The 19,665-nt window shown below is 43.7% G+C and overlaps 2 protein-coding genes across 7 annotated transcripts; both read left to right on the top strand.

Moving 5' to 3' along the window:
• Positions 1-282: 282 nt before the first annotated feature.
• On the top strand, positions 283-10,665 carry LOC136528262 (uncharacterized). 6 transcript variants are annotated; one of them, XM_066521198.1, is made up of 12 exons: positions 284-624; positions 1,990-2,086; positions 2,523-2,737; positions 4,358-4,789; positions 4,923-5,060; positions 5,144-5,247; positions 5,319-5,540; positions 5,873-6,367; positions 8,413-8,834; positions 9,230-9,323; positions 9,392-9,505; positions 10,009-10,665. In XM_066521198.1, the coding sequence occupies exons 3-12, from the start codon at positions 2,549-2,551 to the stop codon at positions 10,016-10,018; spliced, it is 2,220 nt and encodes a 739-aa protein (XP_066377295.1). In that variant the 5' UTR covers positions 284-624; positions 1,990-2,086; positions 2,523-2,548; the 3' UTR covers positions 10,019-10,665. The 6 variants fall into 6 exon arrangements, with proteins under 6 accessions (XP_066377301.1, XP_066377295.1, XP_066377290.1 ...); XM_066521193.1 differs by having other exon boundaries at positions 1,983-2,086; XM_066521204.1 differs by lacking the exon at positions 1,990-2,086 and having other exon boundaries at positions 283-624.
• A 782-nt stretch (positions 10,666-11,447) lies between these two features.
• Positions 11,448-12,173, top strand: LOC136536913 (uncharacterized). Its single transcript, XM_066529048.1, has one exon. It carries the CDS (start codon positions 11,448-11,450, stop codon positions 12,171-12,173), a length of 726 nt encoding a protein of 241 aa, XP_066385145.1.
• The last annotated feature ends 7,492 nt before the right edge of the window (positions 12,174-19,665 follow it).

Genomic DNA, 19,665 nt, shown 5'->3' with positions numbered 1-19,665 from the left:
CCCTTCATTTTGTTTGCTTGGACGCACAACCAATCGACAATGGAGGCTTCACACAGGAAACTCTCAGCAGCCGTCGTCCTCCTCCTACTCACTATGGCCCGGGACTTCTTTTTTTTGAGCAAATCACGTGGGGACTGCTGCTGGGGCTGCAACCCCGGTCGTGGGCCAAAACATCTGGGAGCCTTCTTCGGACCCAGCCCAGCAGCTCCCTCCACAGCCCAACTCTCAACCTAAGCAGACGAGCGACAGAAGCCCGACGCTCTCCACTTCCCAGCTCGGTCAGGTCGCGACTGCGGACTCCCCACCGTCCGCGCGATTCCCGGCGCTCGCCGTCGCCGCCTTCTCGGCAGCGGGCAGCGACTGCCACCCGCCCTCCCCACGTCCCCTCCCCCTTCCCCTCCCCGGTCCGGCGCCTGCGCACCTCCTGCAAGCCGCGGCCGGGTCTCCAGCTGGCCAGGGCACAAGGCCAGGCTCCAGCCGCCCAGTCGCGGCCAGGTGCCCAGGTCTCCAGGCGTGAGGGTCACGACCTCGCGGGCTCACGGGCTCACGGGCGCCCCGCTGTCGCCGACGCCCGGCCGCCCCTTGCCCCCTTCTGCCGCTAAGAGTCAGAGTTCAAGCTTCAAGGTGAGAACATAATACAGAAAAGTACCGTATCTAGTTGTTCAATTGCAATTTTCAAATATTCAGTGAATGCCATGTTAGTTCCTAACAAGTAATAATCGCATTGCAATTTGCAATGTAGGAGGTTCCCCTTCCACCTGCCAAGTAGGCGGTGGAAAACATTTTATAATATAGGGCTTGTAAGATTTTTACCCTTCTATTCTTTAGTTAGCCCCTCCCTTGATCCGTTTCTGGATCCACCACTGGAACTAAGAGTAGTTTAGCTGGTTAGGTAAATTGCGGGATGTTCCCATGAGTTTAATTTCTCGACCTGACAAATTTTTTTCTAGTATTCTAGGATTTAGTGATATTGTTTTTTCAGTGGTAAGCTACGTGCTCCTCGACAGTGAGGCACCTGTGATGACTTCGCTAAATCTCGAGATCTTTAGACTCAATCTCGAGTGTCTGTGGCTTTACTGTGATTAAAAAAACAAAGAAAAGAGCACATCTGTAAGACCTTTACTCAAAAGTTGATGTGAAAATTCACAATATTAGATACCGAGTCAGTTTAGTATGCAATTTCAAAGGAATTCAATAGTCCACTACTCGACTTCAGCATTCACAATATCAGATACTGAGTCTGTTTATTACTACGCAATTTCAAAGGATAAGGTGCATCATGTTCACTTGTAAAATCGAACCCTTTGGAGTAAGCCAGCTTTTATGCTTCCTATATTTTGAGACTACTCTCTGGAACAAAAATACAGCTGCAATTGCTTATGCATTGCAATGAAAATTCACCCATTAGGACTGCTTCACATAGGTGAGGCCTAAAATCCCCCACTTTATCATAAAAAAATTCTACATATAAGGTGGTTGCATGATATTTGTATTGTTTTTAAAGTTACCTGAATTGGCATATAGGTCAAGTCATTAACGTAGACTATAATGAAAACATCTACTAGCAACTAAACACGAAAGGATACTATGTAAGACTCATATTCCTTGGATTATACCAAATTATTATATATATTAAGAGACTTGGCTCTTCGTACCCTAACACTTCAAGAAATTGTATAATTGTTAGGTACCTACGGTAGGGGTGTTGTAGTGAAAAACAATTGGTTGATCTGTTAATTTTTTGTGCCTACCGGTGAATAGATACTTGCTATGATGCAGTCCTCATTTTGCTTGTGGCTTGGTCCTGAGTGGATAACATTGGCTATGGCAAAACAATTGGCAACAAAACCCAACTTAGAGGCGGCTAGCATTTTGAGGCGACCTCACCCCTCGCATCGCCTCATTCTGCACCTTTACTGCGTGGTGGCATCTCCACTGCACCCTGCACCGTCAGTCCCTGATTCAGAACTGACTCCCTGCAGCCTCCAGATTGAGAAGCAGAGCCTGATGGCGCCAGTTCCCTGAGTCTGCTTGTTGCTCCCTGACGGTTTCATCCACACCTGTGGTGGACGAAGCCTTGCCCACAGTGAGCCCCCTTGTTCCCCCTCCGTTCTGTACTCTTGGCATGACAAATTTTTCATTTGTTTCTATAAAAATGGAAGCAAAATTGTTGTGCTGTGTGTTAAATGGAAACATAATTTCTGTGGGTGTGATAAATAGAAACTGAAACTACTGTAGGTACGTTAAATGGATTGCCCTGGTTGTATACAATGGTCAGGATTTTCTTCTTTTTGTTGTTTCCTTTTGCCCTTCATAACTTATGTTTTATCTATTTCTTGTCATGTAAACTGCACCTGTTCTGCATGTACTTTCATTTCTCGTTTGTTTATAAGAATTCAGATGATTATTTATCCAATAAATAAGCAATAAACATGAGTTTGTCTGGGATGATGCACATATGCAAACCTCTAGGTTGGTTTTGTTGCCATTTTGTTTTGCCGTAATTGATGGTATTCACCCAGGACCCAAGCCCCAAGATACAGCAGCGATGGACATTGAGCGATGCAGGATATGGTGGCCACGCCAGGAGCTGCAGCTCAAGCACAAGCCTTTCTCACTGAGGCTCGTCCTGTTCGGATGGTTCTTCAGCAGTGCTGGTTCTATCGACATCGTCATCTCTGCAGTTGTGACCCAAGATCACATCCTGCGCTCTTTTGCCTCACTCGACACCCTCCAGGTCAGTATTGATGATTCAGGTTAAACATAGTTTACCATTGTTGCTTCATTATTGGATATTTTTTTGGTAGATGCATGAACCCATATTCCAGTAATCTATGTGCCAAATGCAGTATTGTGAGATTCTCTTGTAAAATCTTAGTTGAAGGTGAGGAAGTGGTCCATTTTGTATTTTAATCCCAAAGTAACGAACTGCTTTAATCCAATTTTAAGTATTAAATGTAACTGATGAAGACTTTGGGTGCGGTTATAAGTTTAGTTTCTGTTCAGAGGAAATTAGCCATTAAAAATGTTGTGCTGTCATTTAGATGTCCAATCCAGTTTACTGTAGGTTCTTTAATGATATAGTTATTTTTTCTCTAATATAGAAATAGACCTATTGTAATAAGGTTCAAAGGGGCGAATTCTGGTATCTATTGTAAATGAGCACCCAAGAGGAGTTTTCTGTTCCTTTCAAAGCCACCCACCATCAGTAATAAAAGAATAAAGTGGGACTGTGTGCTACTACAAGGCCAAGTTGATTTGGCTAGTTGCTTGAGTGTCTACAGCTGATGTTCTATTATATTTGTTGATTTGCTGTTAAAGAACAAAGAGTTGTGCTTCACAACAGTCGAGGTATGGGAGGGAGTTAGGGAATTAAGTGGCTTAGGAATCGAAGGGCTATGGCTCCTGTCCTGTATGTTGTTTTTTATTTTGACATGCATAAATCAAATCCTCCAAGCTTGTGTTTTTCAGCAGAATTTTGGTTCCTTCTTCTAGCATGAAAAAACGTTGAAGCTCTAGCGCTACAATAATTTTAGAAAGTGACAGTTAGCTACCTTTACTGGTGATAACTTTTACTCATGCAAATACTACTTAGCCGCTTCTTCTGGTGATAGCTTTTCCTCATGCAAGTGCCGCTTCCTCCTTGTCATGGTCTTTCCTTTTCATCCTACATCTCCTGGTTCACTCTTCTCTGTTCTCACCTAGTCACCTTCCTCCTTCCTCTCCTCTGGTCCTCCCCTGCTTCCTCCACGAACTCTGGTGCAGTGGTGCCTAGGCGGTGCTTAGCACATAGCATTTTTTTTAAAAAGTTGGTCCTATCTTTACCACACATCTGTACTAACTTACTTTTTTCTTGAGTTGTTAAAGATTTTGTTTTGAGCCCCATCTCATCAACTCCCGGGTTTCGAGTCGCAGGTCTCCTCGCATTGCACAAGCGGTAGAGTCTTACCGCCTGTGACCGGAAGGTCCCGGGTTCGAGTCGCGGTCTCCTCGCATTGCACAAGCGAGGGTAAGGCTTGCCACTGACACCCTTCCCCAGACCCCGCACAGAGCGGGAGCTCTCTGCACTGGGTACGCCCCATCTCATCAACTCCAGAGGTTGCTTTGCTATGCTTGTCCTTTTTCCTTGCTTGGGGGGAACTCTAGTAATCTACTGCTGAAATCATGTTATGTTTATCTGTTTCGTTTAATTTTGCAACATGCATGTTGAAAGGCAGAACCTCTGTTTTTTTGCTCATCTACTGATGTAGCTGCTAAAACTCTCCAAAAGAAGAAGAAAAACTGCTGCTAGAGTATGTTTATCTTGGTTGCTTATATTTTTCACAGCTTCTTCTCTCAATGTTGTCTCTCATGTTAGACCATCGTCCTTTCCTCAAATAAAAGGATGCCAGTAAGCCTGCAAGAATCTGCTGCATTTACCATTCTTGGGGATTGTGGTCGACACCCCCGTAAAGAGTTAGAAGAATACTGCTTTAATAAATTAGAGCAGCTGCCCTTGGATGCAAACTTTGTTCAGAAAGAACATTTTGGCACAAGAAGAAACAATGCCATGATTGGATCAGTTGGGAATGGGGATCAGGGTCCAAGTTATGATCATAGAAGATGGGGATGCGATTGTTGTGTGTTGGATGGTTTTCTGGATGCTTGCAGAAAGTCTGCAGTCAAAGAGGGCAGTTGGGTGCACTTGTGTTGGAAGTTTGGAAAGAACTTTAAGAGCAACCTGAATCAAGTTCCAGTTCTTCACCATTTGTATCTTGATGGCCAACAGATTGCAAACAATCGTTGCCACGTATGTAAGTCAAGGCTCTGTTTATAATATCCTTGTATTAACAATTTTTTAACTGTCATGTTTTTACACCTCTTTAGTTATTCTTCCTTTTGCTCTGACAAATTGATGAGATATTTTATTCAATTTATTCTAGGTCATACTATATGAGGTTCCGACCATCGGCAGAAACCATTTTTCACTGGGTTTGGATGCACCTCGTAAGTTGAATGTTTCATTCAAAAAGCCAAATTGGATAAATGATCTACAAAAGCAACCAGCATTTCTTGATTTGGTATGTGCATGAGTGGTTTTGCTTGTTATTTATTCCTTTTTTTTGTTAGATGGTCTATTAAGTCAGTTCATGTTTGTTTGAAGGATTCAATTGTTTTGGCGCTTAATTGTTCAAATGCAGCTAGACTGCCAGACACTCAGGAATGTTCTACCACAAGCTCTGGGGCTTATTTCATTTTTGCATCTGTGTAAGCACTATTGTTAACCTTCTCCACTCTGCTCCTTTTATCTGCTCTTACCTTGTTACTTGCTTATTCAGATATGATGTCTTAGTTCAAGTAACATGGCACTGCATGGGGATATTTTTGGCTTCAGCATCAACTATTCTCTACATCATGATTCTAATGTTCCGGAAATGTTTAAGCCATATGCCCCAGTACTTGATGCTAAATAAGATTTTCAGACATTCATGGAATAACATTCATCTTCGCAGCTGCCAAATTCTCTACTGGCCAATTGTCCTCCAAGATGCTTCCCTAAGGTAAATTAATAGTGGATTCATAGCTTCTTAATCTGTACTGTAACTTTAGTCGCCGTTTTAATCTGTTGTGTCATATTGGCATAAAAGTTTGTGCTATCCTTATAAGTTAACATATACCAAGGCAATAACATAGTGATTCTGTTATTACTAATCTTACATGGTTATTTTAATATGCAAAAGAGAGTTTACTGGTTCACTTCCATTTTGTTGTTTCATGTAATCTTTGTATTATGAATATTCAAGTGCATTTACATTCAATACATAGTAGTTATCATATACTCAAGTGCAGATTATTGAAAATACTAAGCTTCACTTAATTATTATCGGCTCAGCTCCACTGTGAATGTCGAATATGCACACAAAGCTGCAATACGGAAGCATGCTTTGTGGTCAAGTATCATTGTGGATCTTCTGATGGGTTTTGTCCTTGGAGCAGCATTCTTGTTAAATACAGAGACTATTTGTATTTGGACTATTGCTCTCGTCCACCACATGACAGAAGCAATCTTGAGATCTGGTTGTGTGTGGCTGATGGGTGTTCCAGCTGGTTTTAAGCTGAATACAGAGTTAGCAGAGCTCTTAGGCATGATTTCTCTTAATGCAGTTCAAATTTACTCTACCCTTTGGTTCTTCGTGGGAGGCTACCTGAGGCATATAATTCAAGGCATTGCAGTCTCTGGAATTATTTTAGGTCTGACAACTCCAGTTTCTTTCTTTATTGACATTATCCAGCTTGCTACATTGCATGTTACCATGCTTCACTGGTTAATCTCATCGTTATATTCAAGACAGATTCAGACAGTAGCATCATTGTGGCGTCTTTTCAGGTAACATACTCTTGGTGCACTCATGTGGTACTTGTCCAATAAGAGGGTACTAAGTGCAACATTTGTTTATTACTGAACGACTGACGAGTTGATCAATCGCTAAACATTAGCTCTTATATCACCTTTTTCTCTGTAGTTTGACTTCGACAAATATGTTTGGTTATACTAAATAAATGGTACAAAATGCATCCTTGTCTATTTGAATTTTGGCGCCTGTCTAACTAAAAAAGGGCAGATCCAGTGCCGGAGGCTCCCACATGAGTGGGGTCTGGGGAAGGGAAAAACCGAGGCAAGCCTTCCCCCCGCAAAATCTTTTATTGATACAGAAACATGAGGGGTTTGAATATACCTAAATTTGTAGGTCTTAAATCTTTAACATGACAGAGCTGAGCTAGTTTGGGAAACAAAAAGGTTCGGGTTGAGGGAACTGCCAAGTTATGTGTACATGGAAAAGTGAAGGCACAACCTTGACTAAAATCCTAATCATCCATAATATAAAAGTAAAACCCCTGGCTAGATCACTTTCCCAAACTAATGAGACAACTTCCGTGAATTTAGCAATAGGAATGGGAAAATTGGTTCCATAGCATCAAAAGATCATCACTTTGGATATTGCCATCAGATATTGGTGTTCTGTAAAATACAAGGGACATAATGAGTCCGTTTCAAATTCTAGCACTCTGTTACCTCGCACAAGACTGCAGGCTGTTCTCTGCTCCATTTTGAGCTGATGGATAAGGGAAAGATTTTTCCCTTTGATCGTTGCACTGAAACTTGAGCATTGAGAACGGGTTGGTCAAACAGATTGACTCTGGCTGCACTCACTGGCGGTGATGTCGACCCCTACGGCAGCCAGCGAATGACATGGCTCGCCGTGCTGATGATTCGCAGGGGGAGGCTCTGGGCTGGTGGCTCGAAGGAGAGATCGGTAGCACCGTAGCGGCACTAATACGTGACAGCAGTAGTGTCATCCTCAATTCCAGCGTGGTCTGTGAGGTTATCAATGTAAATGGGGTTCAAATGAAGCACGGAGAAGTGAATCACAGGGAATCATGAGTAGGGGGAGGACTCCACAGTGTGGCTGGAGGACTAGGGTGCGGTGCCGCTGGAGACGGAGACGGTGGCAGTCTGTGGCATCGGCACAGTGGGCTGAGTTTGATGAGCCCCTCAATGTCCAGCGCTGCCAGGAGGCCATGGCCTGCCTGCAGCGCAAGATGGCTAATGTCAAAATGGAGCTCTGCCAAATCCTCCGCTTTGTCTGCGAGAAGATGGTGCTTGACGGTGCTTGGCGCCACTGAGATCTAGTAGTTCCACACACTCTTGGCCCAGCATGCACGTCTGCTGGTGTGACTCCACGCAAGGGGCCCCGAGTATCGGCTGCAGTTACTCCACCTTGGCATCATAAAACCCAAGGCTGTGGATGACTACGTTGATTGTGATGTGGCTACTACCTTGAGTTCGCTGCCACGAGCCCACGGGGAGTACTACCATGAGGGCGAGCCGGAGGAAGAGGATGCGGTTATGCGTATTGCCTGCTCCTTGCTTGGCTGTTTTCCTAGGCACAGAAAGCAGCAGGGAGATGTGCTTCCGTAGGCGAGGGCTAGCATTGCCTGATTTAACACCATTAGGAGCAAAAGTAATGGAGTGGTAAATTTGGAAAGCCTCATTCTTGCCATGGTATCTTACAGAATGTTGATTGATGGTATTTCTGAAAGCGGTTGTCTTTTGATGCTCTGGAACCAAATTTCCTTAAAATTGCCACTGGGTGTTGGAAATAAAATATTTGACTATACATTGCAGATTTTCTTTGCCAGATTACAACTATGTCAAGAAGGATAAGCTTGACTGTGATTAGTTTTCACTTCTCTTCATGTATAGAAGCTAGTAATGGAGCCGGATAACTTAATGTGTGTAAAAGCATAATGTTTGCAGCATAAACATTAGCTATTTTTTTTAATATTGTTTCTCTCTTATCATTTTTATTGTCAGTTTTTTTTTTCATATTTGCTTCGTAAGTTTGTTAACACTTGCTTATGCCGTAACAGAGGGCGCAAATGGAATCCTCTTAGGCAGAGGTTAGATAGTTATGACTACACAGTTGAACAGCACGTTGTTGGTTCCCTGCTGTTTACACCAGTCCTACTTCTTATACCTACAACTTCCGTATTCTATGTATTCTTCTCTATCTTGACAACAACGGTTATCTGGGTGTGTGTGATGCTGGAAATTGTCATCGCTGTAATCCAATCCACTCCTTATGCTGAGTTAACTCTATGGATGATGAGGAGGCACAGATTTCCTGCTGGATTATTTTTCCTTCATGTGCCATCAAGTGGACATACTTCTGAAGATGGCGACCTATCAGCCCATCCAATCAGATGTTGCAATGAAAGGAGAAAGGAGGATCTAATCGACAAACTATCAGAATCATTAGTTTCAGAACTTCATTGCAGCTATGCCACTCTTGGTAAAATGTTTCTCTTGACTTTTGCTTAGACCATTCTTAGTTGAATGGTTGATACATTCTTTGTTCAGTACCTAATTCTACAATAAATGTCAGCAGCAACATGTCCATGTTGTTCTACATGCCTAGTTTCTGTTTATTTGAATATATATATATATATATATATATATATATATATATATTAAGATGTGTAGTTTAGAACAAACTGAAGCCCAAATGTAAATAGCTTGCCAAACTTTTGAATAGTTCTATTTTGCAGCCTAGCTTTATGTTCATATCACCAATAGTGTGCTTACTTTTTGTCAATAGAATGCATCTTGCAGAGCACTAGCCTGCAGTTGCTCTTTTGCTGTTCCACTTGCTGGTAATCTTCCTAACATAAAGGATGATATATGCAGTTCAAGTAATCAGATCAAATTACGAGAGAGTTTTCAACAGGACTGGTTACTCCTTTTGCAAACAATTGGCATACGGGATCCTTAGCGGTGAAAGGTAATCTATCAGTTTGATTTTTACCCTTTTGATGGCATTTGTTTTAAACTCCTTGTTTCTTTCTTTAGGGTACCTTCATCGCTGCATCTACAGCCGTCTCCCTCATTTCCCTGGATGAACATTGGTATTACAGAGTATTGGATGCACTGCTATGTTTCTGTCCTTCAGTGTGCACCAAAGAGGTGATTCAATGAAGTTTTGCATTAGCCTTCTGTTTTTATTGCTTAATTTAGCAACATGATGAAAATTTCTTGTCCCATCTTTTGTGCAACACTAATATGGCAAAAATAGTAATTTTTTACCGCATGCCACCAAATTTTTATCTGGTCATGCTCGTCTCTATACACCAAATAAGCATAGTATGAAATATATTTCATGATGACTCTAATGATACTTATCTTGTATTGTAAATAACTGAATATGAATACTTTTTATGTAAACTTAGTCAGGTTTTAGATGATTTGATTTAGGGCAAACTAGAATGACTTTCGTCTTGGAAGGGATGGAGTATTCAGCTGTCATACTGGAACCTTCATGCATGGCATCAGCTTTTATACCACTAGAGTTGTCACATTTGAGCTGATCCGTTTTCTCATATGATTGTCATACATTCCATGTCTTGTTATAGTTTTGATTTGCGGTTTGGATTTACGAACAAGATCTCACCAATTGCTGATATTTTCAGAGGTCCATGACGATTGCATTTGAATGAACCTTGGTTCTTTTCTGCGGTTTTGGTTTCACTAGAGGTTTTTTATAGTGGTGGTTACTGTTCTGGAGGCAAGGGAGGGTCATCTTTACACTCATGGGGCCTTTTTCCTTTTAACAGTAGCGGTACGAGGTTTTAAGTCAGCTGTAATTTTATAGTTATATGGGATTTGCACGATTATGGTGCTGCTATTTGACACTTGTGTGCTAGCTGTGTTTACCAACTAGACTGATGGGTGAGAGAAAAGAACTCATGCTCTGCTGCAAAGATGCCTTGGTCAAACCTCATTGTTGGTTCACGCTAATAGCTTTTTGCAGATGGCGGGTATCTGGCATGCTGGCACCCATGGTCGCAGGATATTTTCTTTTCAAATATTTGGGGCTACCTGACCTTGCTTACCCAAAAAGCCGAGTAGCTTTATTAACTTGATATACTATGCGTTGGTGATATTTTGACAATGTATACGAATCGAGAAGTCGTAGCGTTCTAGCGAGCTGTCCAATTTTCCACTTGAGATCATTCGTTCGCGGCCCTTAAATAAAAAAAATAAGAAATAAGACCCTGCTGAGGATGTCATTTATTACTATGAGACTTTCAAACAAGTTTAGAAACCATAAAAGTGCATTTTAAGAGTTTAAAAACCTCAATGCATGTTCACTGCTGCATTTGCGTGGGGAAAAAAAATCTGCATATGTGATGTAGAAAATCTCACAGGCAATACTACTGTTTTGCTGCCATCAACCGGTCCTAACTCGGCTTGATGGAGCACTGTGCTCCGTGGAAAGTTCAGGCGGCAGCCTCGACCATGCATGGATCTAAGAATCAGTGGCATACAAACAACCGGCGGATCTAAGAATCAGATGGCATACGACCGGTGTCGCTCTGTTGCACGAGAGATTTTCCACGACACGCATGCAGAGAACTTTTTTCCTGGTCGCTAGCCGCATAACAGCAGAGAATTTCTTTTTCCCTGGTCGCTAGGCACAAGTACTCATTAAGTTTGATAAAAGAAAAAGAAAAATAAAAGAAAATATAATTAGTATTTATCGTAGCAAAAGAGGTTCCAAAGATAGGGAGACATAATAATCACATAATCAGGAGTACGTGGACTGGACTCTAAAGATCCCCCGAGAGTCTCGACCTGTACGGATCTGTGCGAGGGACTCGAACCCCTTCTATAAATTCACCCGACCCGGCCTAGGGTAAAAACCTCGATGAAAATATTGTGTGCAGGCTGCAGCGACAAAGCGAGAGAAGAAAGAAACGCGAGCCGGCAATCTCGTCGACAACTCGGAGAGCGACACGCGAGTAGTACTAGATCAAGAAGAAGTTGAGCGAGCGAGGGACCAGCTCGTGGACTCGACGAGATGAAGACGATGATCATGTTGAAGGACACGTTCATCTTTTTGACGAACATGATGGCGTACGAAGACGAAGAGAAGACGACGCGGAACACGCTGGAGGTGGATTCCAACGACACGATCTACAGCGTCATGGCCCAGGTGGAGGATATGACCGGCGTCCCGCCCGTCCTGCAGATGCTCACCTTCAACGGCAAATCCTTCTACCACGACACCCCCGGGGCGCTGGCGGAGAACGAGCTGGTGCCGACCTACCCGGATCCCATACTCGTGGACTACACCGACCCGTGCAAACTGGTGCAGCACATGCTCCGGAGGAACACTCTGAGGAGCCTGGGATTCCGCGTCGACGACGACCTGTTCCCCGACGCGTCCGTGATGCTGCAGCTGGTCCGCCATGGCGACAAGAAGATGATGATCTCCCTGACGGACAACATCAGGATGGACGGAGCCGGGAGGAGGATGGTGCTGGTGGTGGAGCCCGGGGACACGGTGGCCAGCCTCAAGGAGCAGGTGCAGCGCAGGCGGCGCTACCCGCTGGCCATGCAGGAAATCTGGGTCAGCGACGCCGACAACCCGTATATGGGCAGGCGGATGGATAGGCTCGACGCGACGCTGGCGGACTACAACGTGAAAAAGGACTCGCGCATCACCCTGTATATGAACATGGGCTTTGCCGTCCAGGGCGATAGGGAGGAGCGGGGGAAGGTCTTTAACAAGGCTAAGGAGATCGCCTTCCCCGGCGAGCAACAGCGGCCGACCGCCGACGACCAAAAGTGACCCGGCCGGATCCGGCTACCTACGTCGTCTTTTGTCTTTTCACACAGGGGTGGAAGTTTTCACAGGGTCTGGTAGTTACGGTTATATTATTCTATCTGTCTAGAATAGTAAATAGTAAGATACTAGTATACCAGGCGGACCCTATTGGCCTCGTTCGCTTGTCTTAAAGTTTGGCTTGTTCGGCTTGTTTTTTCAGCCGAAACAGTGTTTTTCTCTCACAACAATTCAGCCGGAACAGTATTTTTCAGCCAGTTTCAGCCAAAGTTCAGACCAGCGAACGGGGCCAATAGCTTTTTCTCGTAGCGTTTGCTCTTTATTTCCACACTTTTCCTATATTTTTTTTGTGTCTGAATTTTGAGATGATTTCCGACAACATTACTGTACCACCAATTAGTATAAATAAATTGTTACTTTTGTGATTTGTTGTTTTTTTGTGTGTCATAACATATTAAATTTTTTCCTTGTCTATCTATAAAAATAATTGTAAATTATTGATTGTCTTTGTGAGATTTTGTTGGGTTTTTTATTTGTCTAACGGTTTTTTTATTTTCAATATCGAAAATTGCAGATTACGCCTATAAATATTACAGTAAATGAAATCTGTAATTTTAATTTCAAATATATGCAATAACCGTGATCTGAAAGGCTAAATTCACGAGTCTCTTATTTCCTTTAAAAGCCTAATGGACCGGTCAGGTTGTATCAAAATTATTAGTAAGCTTTATTTATTTCCGTTGAAAGCTAGCCTAATGGCGGAATCCTGGCCTCAGGTCTCGGACCTTCTAATAATAAATAAATATAATAACCATATAAACGCACGCCGCCGTCAATATGATGGCTGGCCGTCTTCGGAGCGAACAGTTACACCACAACACAGTCGAACTGGAGTCTGGACATGTTTCCCGGGTGCATGCCCGTCGTCGGAGCGATCGAACAAGTACCCCACGGCGCCGTGGTGGTGGTGCGCGGGCGGCGCGCCGAACGTGAGATGTTGACACCGTGGAGTCGTGGTGCTATAGGCCAAGCGTGAGGGACACGCAGCCGCTGAAGCCCCCAGCATGGTGGCCACGCGTCATACTTCAACCCTGCTTTGCGTTCATACGTACGGCCACGCCCTCTCCATGTAGTAGCGCGCGCTGGATACGTCGTCTTGGTGATGAGCTGAACGTTGCTGGTCTGACCCAGCGCGTTCGAAGGTGTCCAGGGTAAAGGGCTTGATGTAGAGTGCGTTGACATCGACGACGGTGAGCGTATGGATGGAGAAGAAGAGTTTGTTGTTGAGTGCGGCATCGATGACCCGGAGCATGTACATCTTGGTGGGGCTTCACCATCAGTTTGAACGTATCTTTTGTACATATATGCACGTACAAAATTTTCGTGACCTTGGCTACTGAGAAGGACATGAATAAGTGGAGGAGAAGAATATTGTCTATAAAGAGGTTTTAACTTCATAAAAGAGGAATTTTTTTTTGGCAATACATATTTTTCTCCATAATATGTTCAACAATACTCTAGCTTAAAATATTAATAAACAGTTTATATGCAGGATATATTACCAACACAACTTGGAGAGTTGAAAGGACTGCTGGTCTTGCCGAGTCAACAACCTTAGGATACTGTTAAGAATGTGTGTCATTTAGACATGTCGGAGGATACAGCTAGAACATAATTGCTTCTCTTAGATCTAGCCGTGCACAAAATTAAATTTGTAATATCGATGCTCCAAACATCACGTTTGAAAATTATTTTTTAACAATACATCACATGTGTTTTCGTACTTAAATGATCGTACCATTACTATTCTCCTATACAACGCACGGGCATTTATCTAGTAACCATATTAACGCGTCAAAGTACTCCTAATCATCATCATACAGCAGGCCCCCGGTCGGTCCGAGCAGTTTTCCCCCGCACTCCATCCGTTTTTTTTCTCACAGCGGCGAATGCGAACCTTTTTTAACTGGCGCTCGTAACATTGCCCATGTAGGAGACAAAGAGTGCTGTGTAAATTTGCATTTCATCAATAAACAAAAGACATCACTACCGGTTCAAAATCCTCCATTGCTGCGAAGGATTTTGAACCGACACAACCAAATCAGTAGTGATGATGAGGAGGGCTCATCACTGCCGATTTTCATGAAACCCTAAAAAGAGACTAAAGAAATAGGAAATTTCTTTTTAATACTAGGAGAGACCCCACTTGACAGCCATAAGGTCACGCATCGCAAGTCATGCAACTTTTCGCACGAACAACACGCGCTCCGTGGCCAGCAGTGCTCGAAACCACGACCTCAGGCTTCACGCGTTCATCCCCTAACTATTACACTTATAAGACACTTTGTCTGTTTGGGATATTCGCCCTCCTCATTTTACGTTCATCTAGTTTTCAAATGAGTATTTGGGACCCTAAATGAATCCAAATGAAAGGTTGTGAACTACAAAGTTTTATCACTTTTTGAGATAGTTTTGGTCATTTCTCCATCCGAGGTTGTTTGAAGAATTTAAATTTCAAATGTGAGGAAATTCATGCGATATTTTTGCTTGGATAGATGATTTCAAATAAAAAGGTTGGCAACTACAAAGTTTCATAATTTTTCAAGATCTACAACTTTTGTTTTGGTCGTTTCTCCATCCGGGGTCATTTGAAATCGAATTTCAAATGTGACAATTCAAACGTAATTTTTGTTGGATAGATGATTTTAAATGAAAAAATTGTCAACTACAAAGCTACATAACTTTTTGAGATCTACGACTTTTGTTTTGGTCGGTTCTCCATCCTGGATACTTAACTACCACTACACACTCACTTATGACTATAGAGCATATGAATTTCATTGGTATTGACTTCTAAAAAATCCTGTGAATCAAATATTTCGACATCAAAATGACTTCAAAATAAAAAGTTATGAGCTACAAAGTTGCATAACTTTTCTATATCTATAACTTTTGTTTTGGTTGTTTCTCCGTCCGAGATTCTTTCCTACCACTACACACTCACTTGTGACTGGTATTAACTCTATAAAATCATATGATGCATATTTTTTTAATCCGATGATCTCAAATAAAAAATATTGAAAATAGTACTACAACTTGAGTATAAAGTTTGTCTTCGGAGATCATATGAGAAAGTTATGAAGTTTTTCATGCATACTACGATTTTTGGCTAAAACCAACAGTGATGGCCCCAATATCACTGCCGGTCGGTTCTATCACTGTTGGTTTTAGTCAAAAAAACCGACAATGATGTGTCGATATCACTGCTGATTTGTAAGAAACCGGCAGTGATGGGCCGGTAGTGAAGCTCAATTTTGTAGTAGTGGCTGAGAGCCACTGAAAGACACCTGCAAGATGTTGCATGCAGATGGTCCTCATAGGACCAGCTGTAGACCAATATGTCATCAAAGAAGACTATCACAAAGCGGTGGACACCTAGCACCAATGTCGTGTTCATGGCGAGGGCCAGTCAAGCCGAATGCCATAATTCGAAACTCATACTGACCAAGGTGTACATGAAGGTTGTCTTGTGTTCCTTGCTGGGGTGAAGCAGAATTTGATAAAACCTCACACACAGGTCCAAGTTGAAGAACCAACTATCGTCCATTAGTTGGCCAAACACCAAAACTGGAAATTTAGACTTGGCGATCAGCACATTGAGATGCCAGAAATCCACACAAAAATGGTACGAGCCATCTTTCTTCTTCACGAGCAGTACTATACGGGCGAAGAGAATGCATTGGCGCTTGGCTGGATGATCCCTTGAGACAACATCTCATTGACTTGGCGTTCAATCTCATCCTTTAACCTCAACGAATAGAGGTATGGCCTGATGAACACTGGCTGAGCTCCCGCCTGTAAGGGAATAGAATGATTACACACCTTGGATGGAGGTACAACCATTGGTGGGGCAAACAAGTCCGAAAAGCAGTCCACCGAGCTTGAATTTCAGCAGGCAATGATGGTGGAGTCGCCCATCGACAGTGGTGTCGGAGACCTGACAAAGCTGAAGATATAACTGTACTGGCAATTCATCACCCACACCTTGTAGAAGAGTAAGGTTGCCTTGGTACAGTATAGATAACTACTTCTGTTGCCAGTGCACCTGCATTGAGTTGAATGCCGCCAGCCAGTCCATGCCCACGACAACATCAAAGGCCGACAAATGTAAGATCCAAGGACACACCGATGAAAGGTGTAGAACTGCCCGAGTCAATCAGAATGATGGCTGGGTGACCAGCCACTCAACTAGCGAACCTGATGGTGCGAGCAGCACTGGTGCCCTGAGAAGCCTGTTAGATTGATCTCCTAACCAATAAGCCCAACGGCCTATTGGGCCTTGGTCTCGCGCCCTGATCGGGGGCGCCCAACCCTACATGGTTGGTGGGCCCCCGTCGCACTGCGCTATATAAAGAGGTGGGGGCCGGTGGCTCAAAGCACGAGGTTCGCCGTGAGCCGCAAACCCCACTGACAAACCCTAATTCCGATCTAAGAGGGCGCGCAGCCAGCGACGGGAAGCTCCGCTGATCCTCGCCGTCGTCACTGCTACGCCCGACCGCACTGCATTGACGTCCGTGCAACCTCTACTCCACCCGTCGCTGCCCGTGTGCTGCCTCCATCACCGAACCCGCGATGGCTAGCACAACCGCGACATCATCTGGAGGCTCAGGTTCATCACCAGCCCCTCTCTCCCCTATCTCCCTCTCGGTGTAGTGTTCTAGGTCTAAATGTGCATGTGTTTCATGGATCTATGAGTTCATCCGCCTAGATCTACTCTAGTCGATCCACAGATTGTCAACAATGGTACCAGAGCCTACTAGCACGTAGATCTAGAACGGGTACCGATTAGAAAAGAAAAAAGACGAAGAGATCCAGTGCGGATCTAAGCAGAAAAGGGTCGGCCGACGTTCGGTTGAACCCCAAACTCGATCCGTCGGATCTGAGAAAAGTTTTGGTTCGGATGAACCCTAAACCTAATGAGGTTAAAGAAAAACCCGAAGGTGATTCGGGGAAAAGAAAACAATTTCGTTCCCCAATCCTAATCCCTAACCCTAATCGGGAAATCGTGCAAAATCGGGATAAAAGAAACAGGAAAAGAATGAAAAGGATCCCGATCTCGGATCGAATGAGAAAGAACCCTAACCCTAGAAATGAAACCCTAACCCTAGATCGGGTTTTGGGGAAGGAATAAGATGGAGAGGGGAACCTACCCGGTCTTCCCGACACCGCCGTCGCGCGGAAAGTCACCACCGTGCGGGCGGTGATCACCGCCGCCATGGTTGGCGAGCGGACAGAGGCCCGGCTCGGCTGTGGCTCAGGACAGCGGTCCAAAGCCGCTCGACGGCGGCGCGCTCTGCCATGGGCAAGCGCACGCACCGGCGAGGGGCTTGGCACCGGTGTCGTCCTCCTTTCTTCTCCGGTGACGAGGTGGCCGCGCGCTCCCTTCGTTTTCGCTACCGACGCCGTGGGAGAGGAGAGGAGAAAGAGGAAATGAACCTAGGGTTCAGGGAGAAGCGCCGGCCGGGGGGTTTTGTTCGGGCGAAACGGCCGGACAGCCGTCCGATCCGATCCAGCGATCAGGATTTGCCGGACCGGCTTTAGGCCCAGGCGGGCAAACGAAATCCCGGCCCAGGCCCAGGTTGCGGCCTGGGCGCGGGGGAGAGAGCGCCGCGCGGCTGGGCGCCGGGTGCGCTGGAGCGTGCGGATGGGCCGCGGCAGCTGGGTCGAGTGCGCTGGCGCGCGCGCGCGTGGGCAAGCCGTGGGCCGCGCGTGTGCTGGCTGGGCCGAAATGGTCAAATGAACAGAATAGTCACAGTTTTTTGGTTTTCTTATTTTCCAGAAAACAGTTTGAACAATTTGAATTGATTTTTTTTATGATAATTTTCTGTACAAAATTTATCCAACGATATTTTTTGTTCAGTAAATAGTAAATTTGCTTCTAGAAAATAGGAAAAAGATTATTAAATGTTAAAGTTTCCGCTGCGTATTTAAAGATGTAATTTTCATTATTAAATTCGAACCAATGGGAGAATTTAATTTTGAAAATGAATATGTTTTAAATTGATTATGCATTATTTCTATTTCTGCCCAACGGTGATGTAGATTTAAATGTATAAAATAATTGTATGTTTTAATTTTGACCAACGTTAAACTAAGGCATGCAATTATTGTTGTTATTTCAGTTCTCACCCTATTTGAATTGTATTTTCAGGAGGATACAACTTAATGAGTTGTATCAAAGAGATCCCCACTCTAAAAGGTGATAACTATATTGAGTGGAAGAAAAAGATAGACCTAGCCTTTATCCTCGCTGAGGTGGACTGGGTTGTCACCACACCGTGCCCCAAAGAACCTGAGGCACCGGTGAGGGAGACAGATGAGACTGATGCTGCATGGTAGAACAGAGAGCGAGATTTTGCTCCCGTAAAGATATTCTATGACCTTGAGCATAGGAAATGGGTCACTGCCAACAAGAAGTGTCTGGCAGTGATAAAGAACACAATTGAGCCTGCTATTGTGGGCTCAATTCCAGACTGTGACACGGTCACAGAGTACCTAGACAGAATAAAGAGTCAGTTCACTGGCTCTTCAAAGACATATGCAACCCAGCTGATCAAGCAGCTGGTTACAGAAAGGTACTCTGGTGGCGGCAGTGGCATTAGGGAGCACATACTGAGAATGAGCAATCTGGCATCTAAGCTCAAACCAATGGATTTGGCACTCAAGGATGAGTTCCTTATTCATTTGGTTTTTGCTTCTTTGCCCAAAGAATTTGACACATTTGTTGTTAATTACAACATACAGCCTGAAAAATGGGATTTAGAAAAGCTCATTGCCATGTGTGTGCAGGAGGAGGAAAGAATAAAAGTTTCACAAGGTGGTTCTGTCAACTACCTAAAAGATAAGAAAAAGAACTATAATAACAGTTCTTCCTCCAAATCATCTGGAAAAGGTCCCATGCAACAGTCTTAGAACCAGCAATTCCCAGTGGCTAAAGACCAGTGTCTCCACTGCAAGAAGACGGGACATTATAAAAAGAATTGTCCTGATTTCTTAAAGATGATAATGAAGAATAAAGGTGAGAACATTATTATGTTCGTAAATGAATCCTTGTATGTAAAGTTTTCAAAATCTACTTGGTGGATTGATTCAGGTGCAACTATTCATGTTGCTAATTCATTACAGGGATTCCGTTCAATGAGAACTTTGCAAAGAAGCGAAAGTTTCATTAAAGTCGCAAATGGAGAACAAGCAGATGTTGAGGCCATTGGTGATCTTCCGTTAGAGCTTGCTGATGGCTTCATAATTATTCTTAGAGATGTTCTTTATGTACCTTCTTTGCAAAGAAATTTGATTAGTGTATCAAAGTTGGACCATGATGGTTATGATTGCCATTTTGGAAATGGCAAATGTCAGATATTGTTTAATAATAAATGTATTGGTCTTGCCTTCCGACAAGACGAGCTTTATTTGTTATCACTTCGTGAAAATGTTAATT

This window comes from Miscanthus floridulus, chromosome 2 (genome assembly GCF_019320115.1).
Source record: "Miscanthus floridulus cultivar M001 chromosome 2, ASM1932011v1, whole genome shotgun sequence".
NCBI classification, from domain to species: Eukaryota; Viridiplantae; Streptophyta; class Magnoliopsida; order Poales; family Poaceae; genus Miscanthus; species Miscanthus floridulus.
This window is presented reverse-complemented; position numbering and strand designations above follow the sequence as displayed.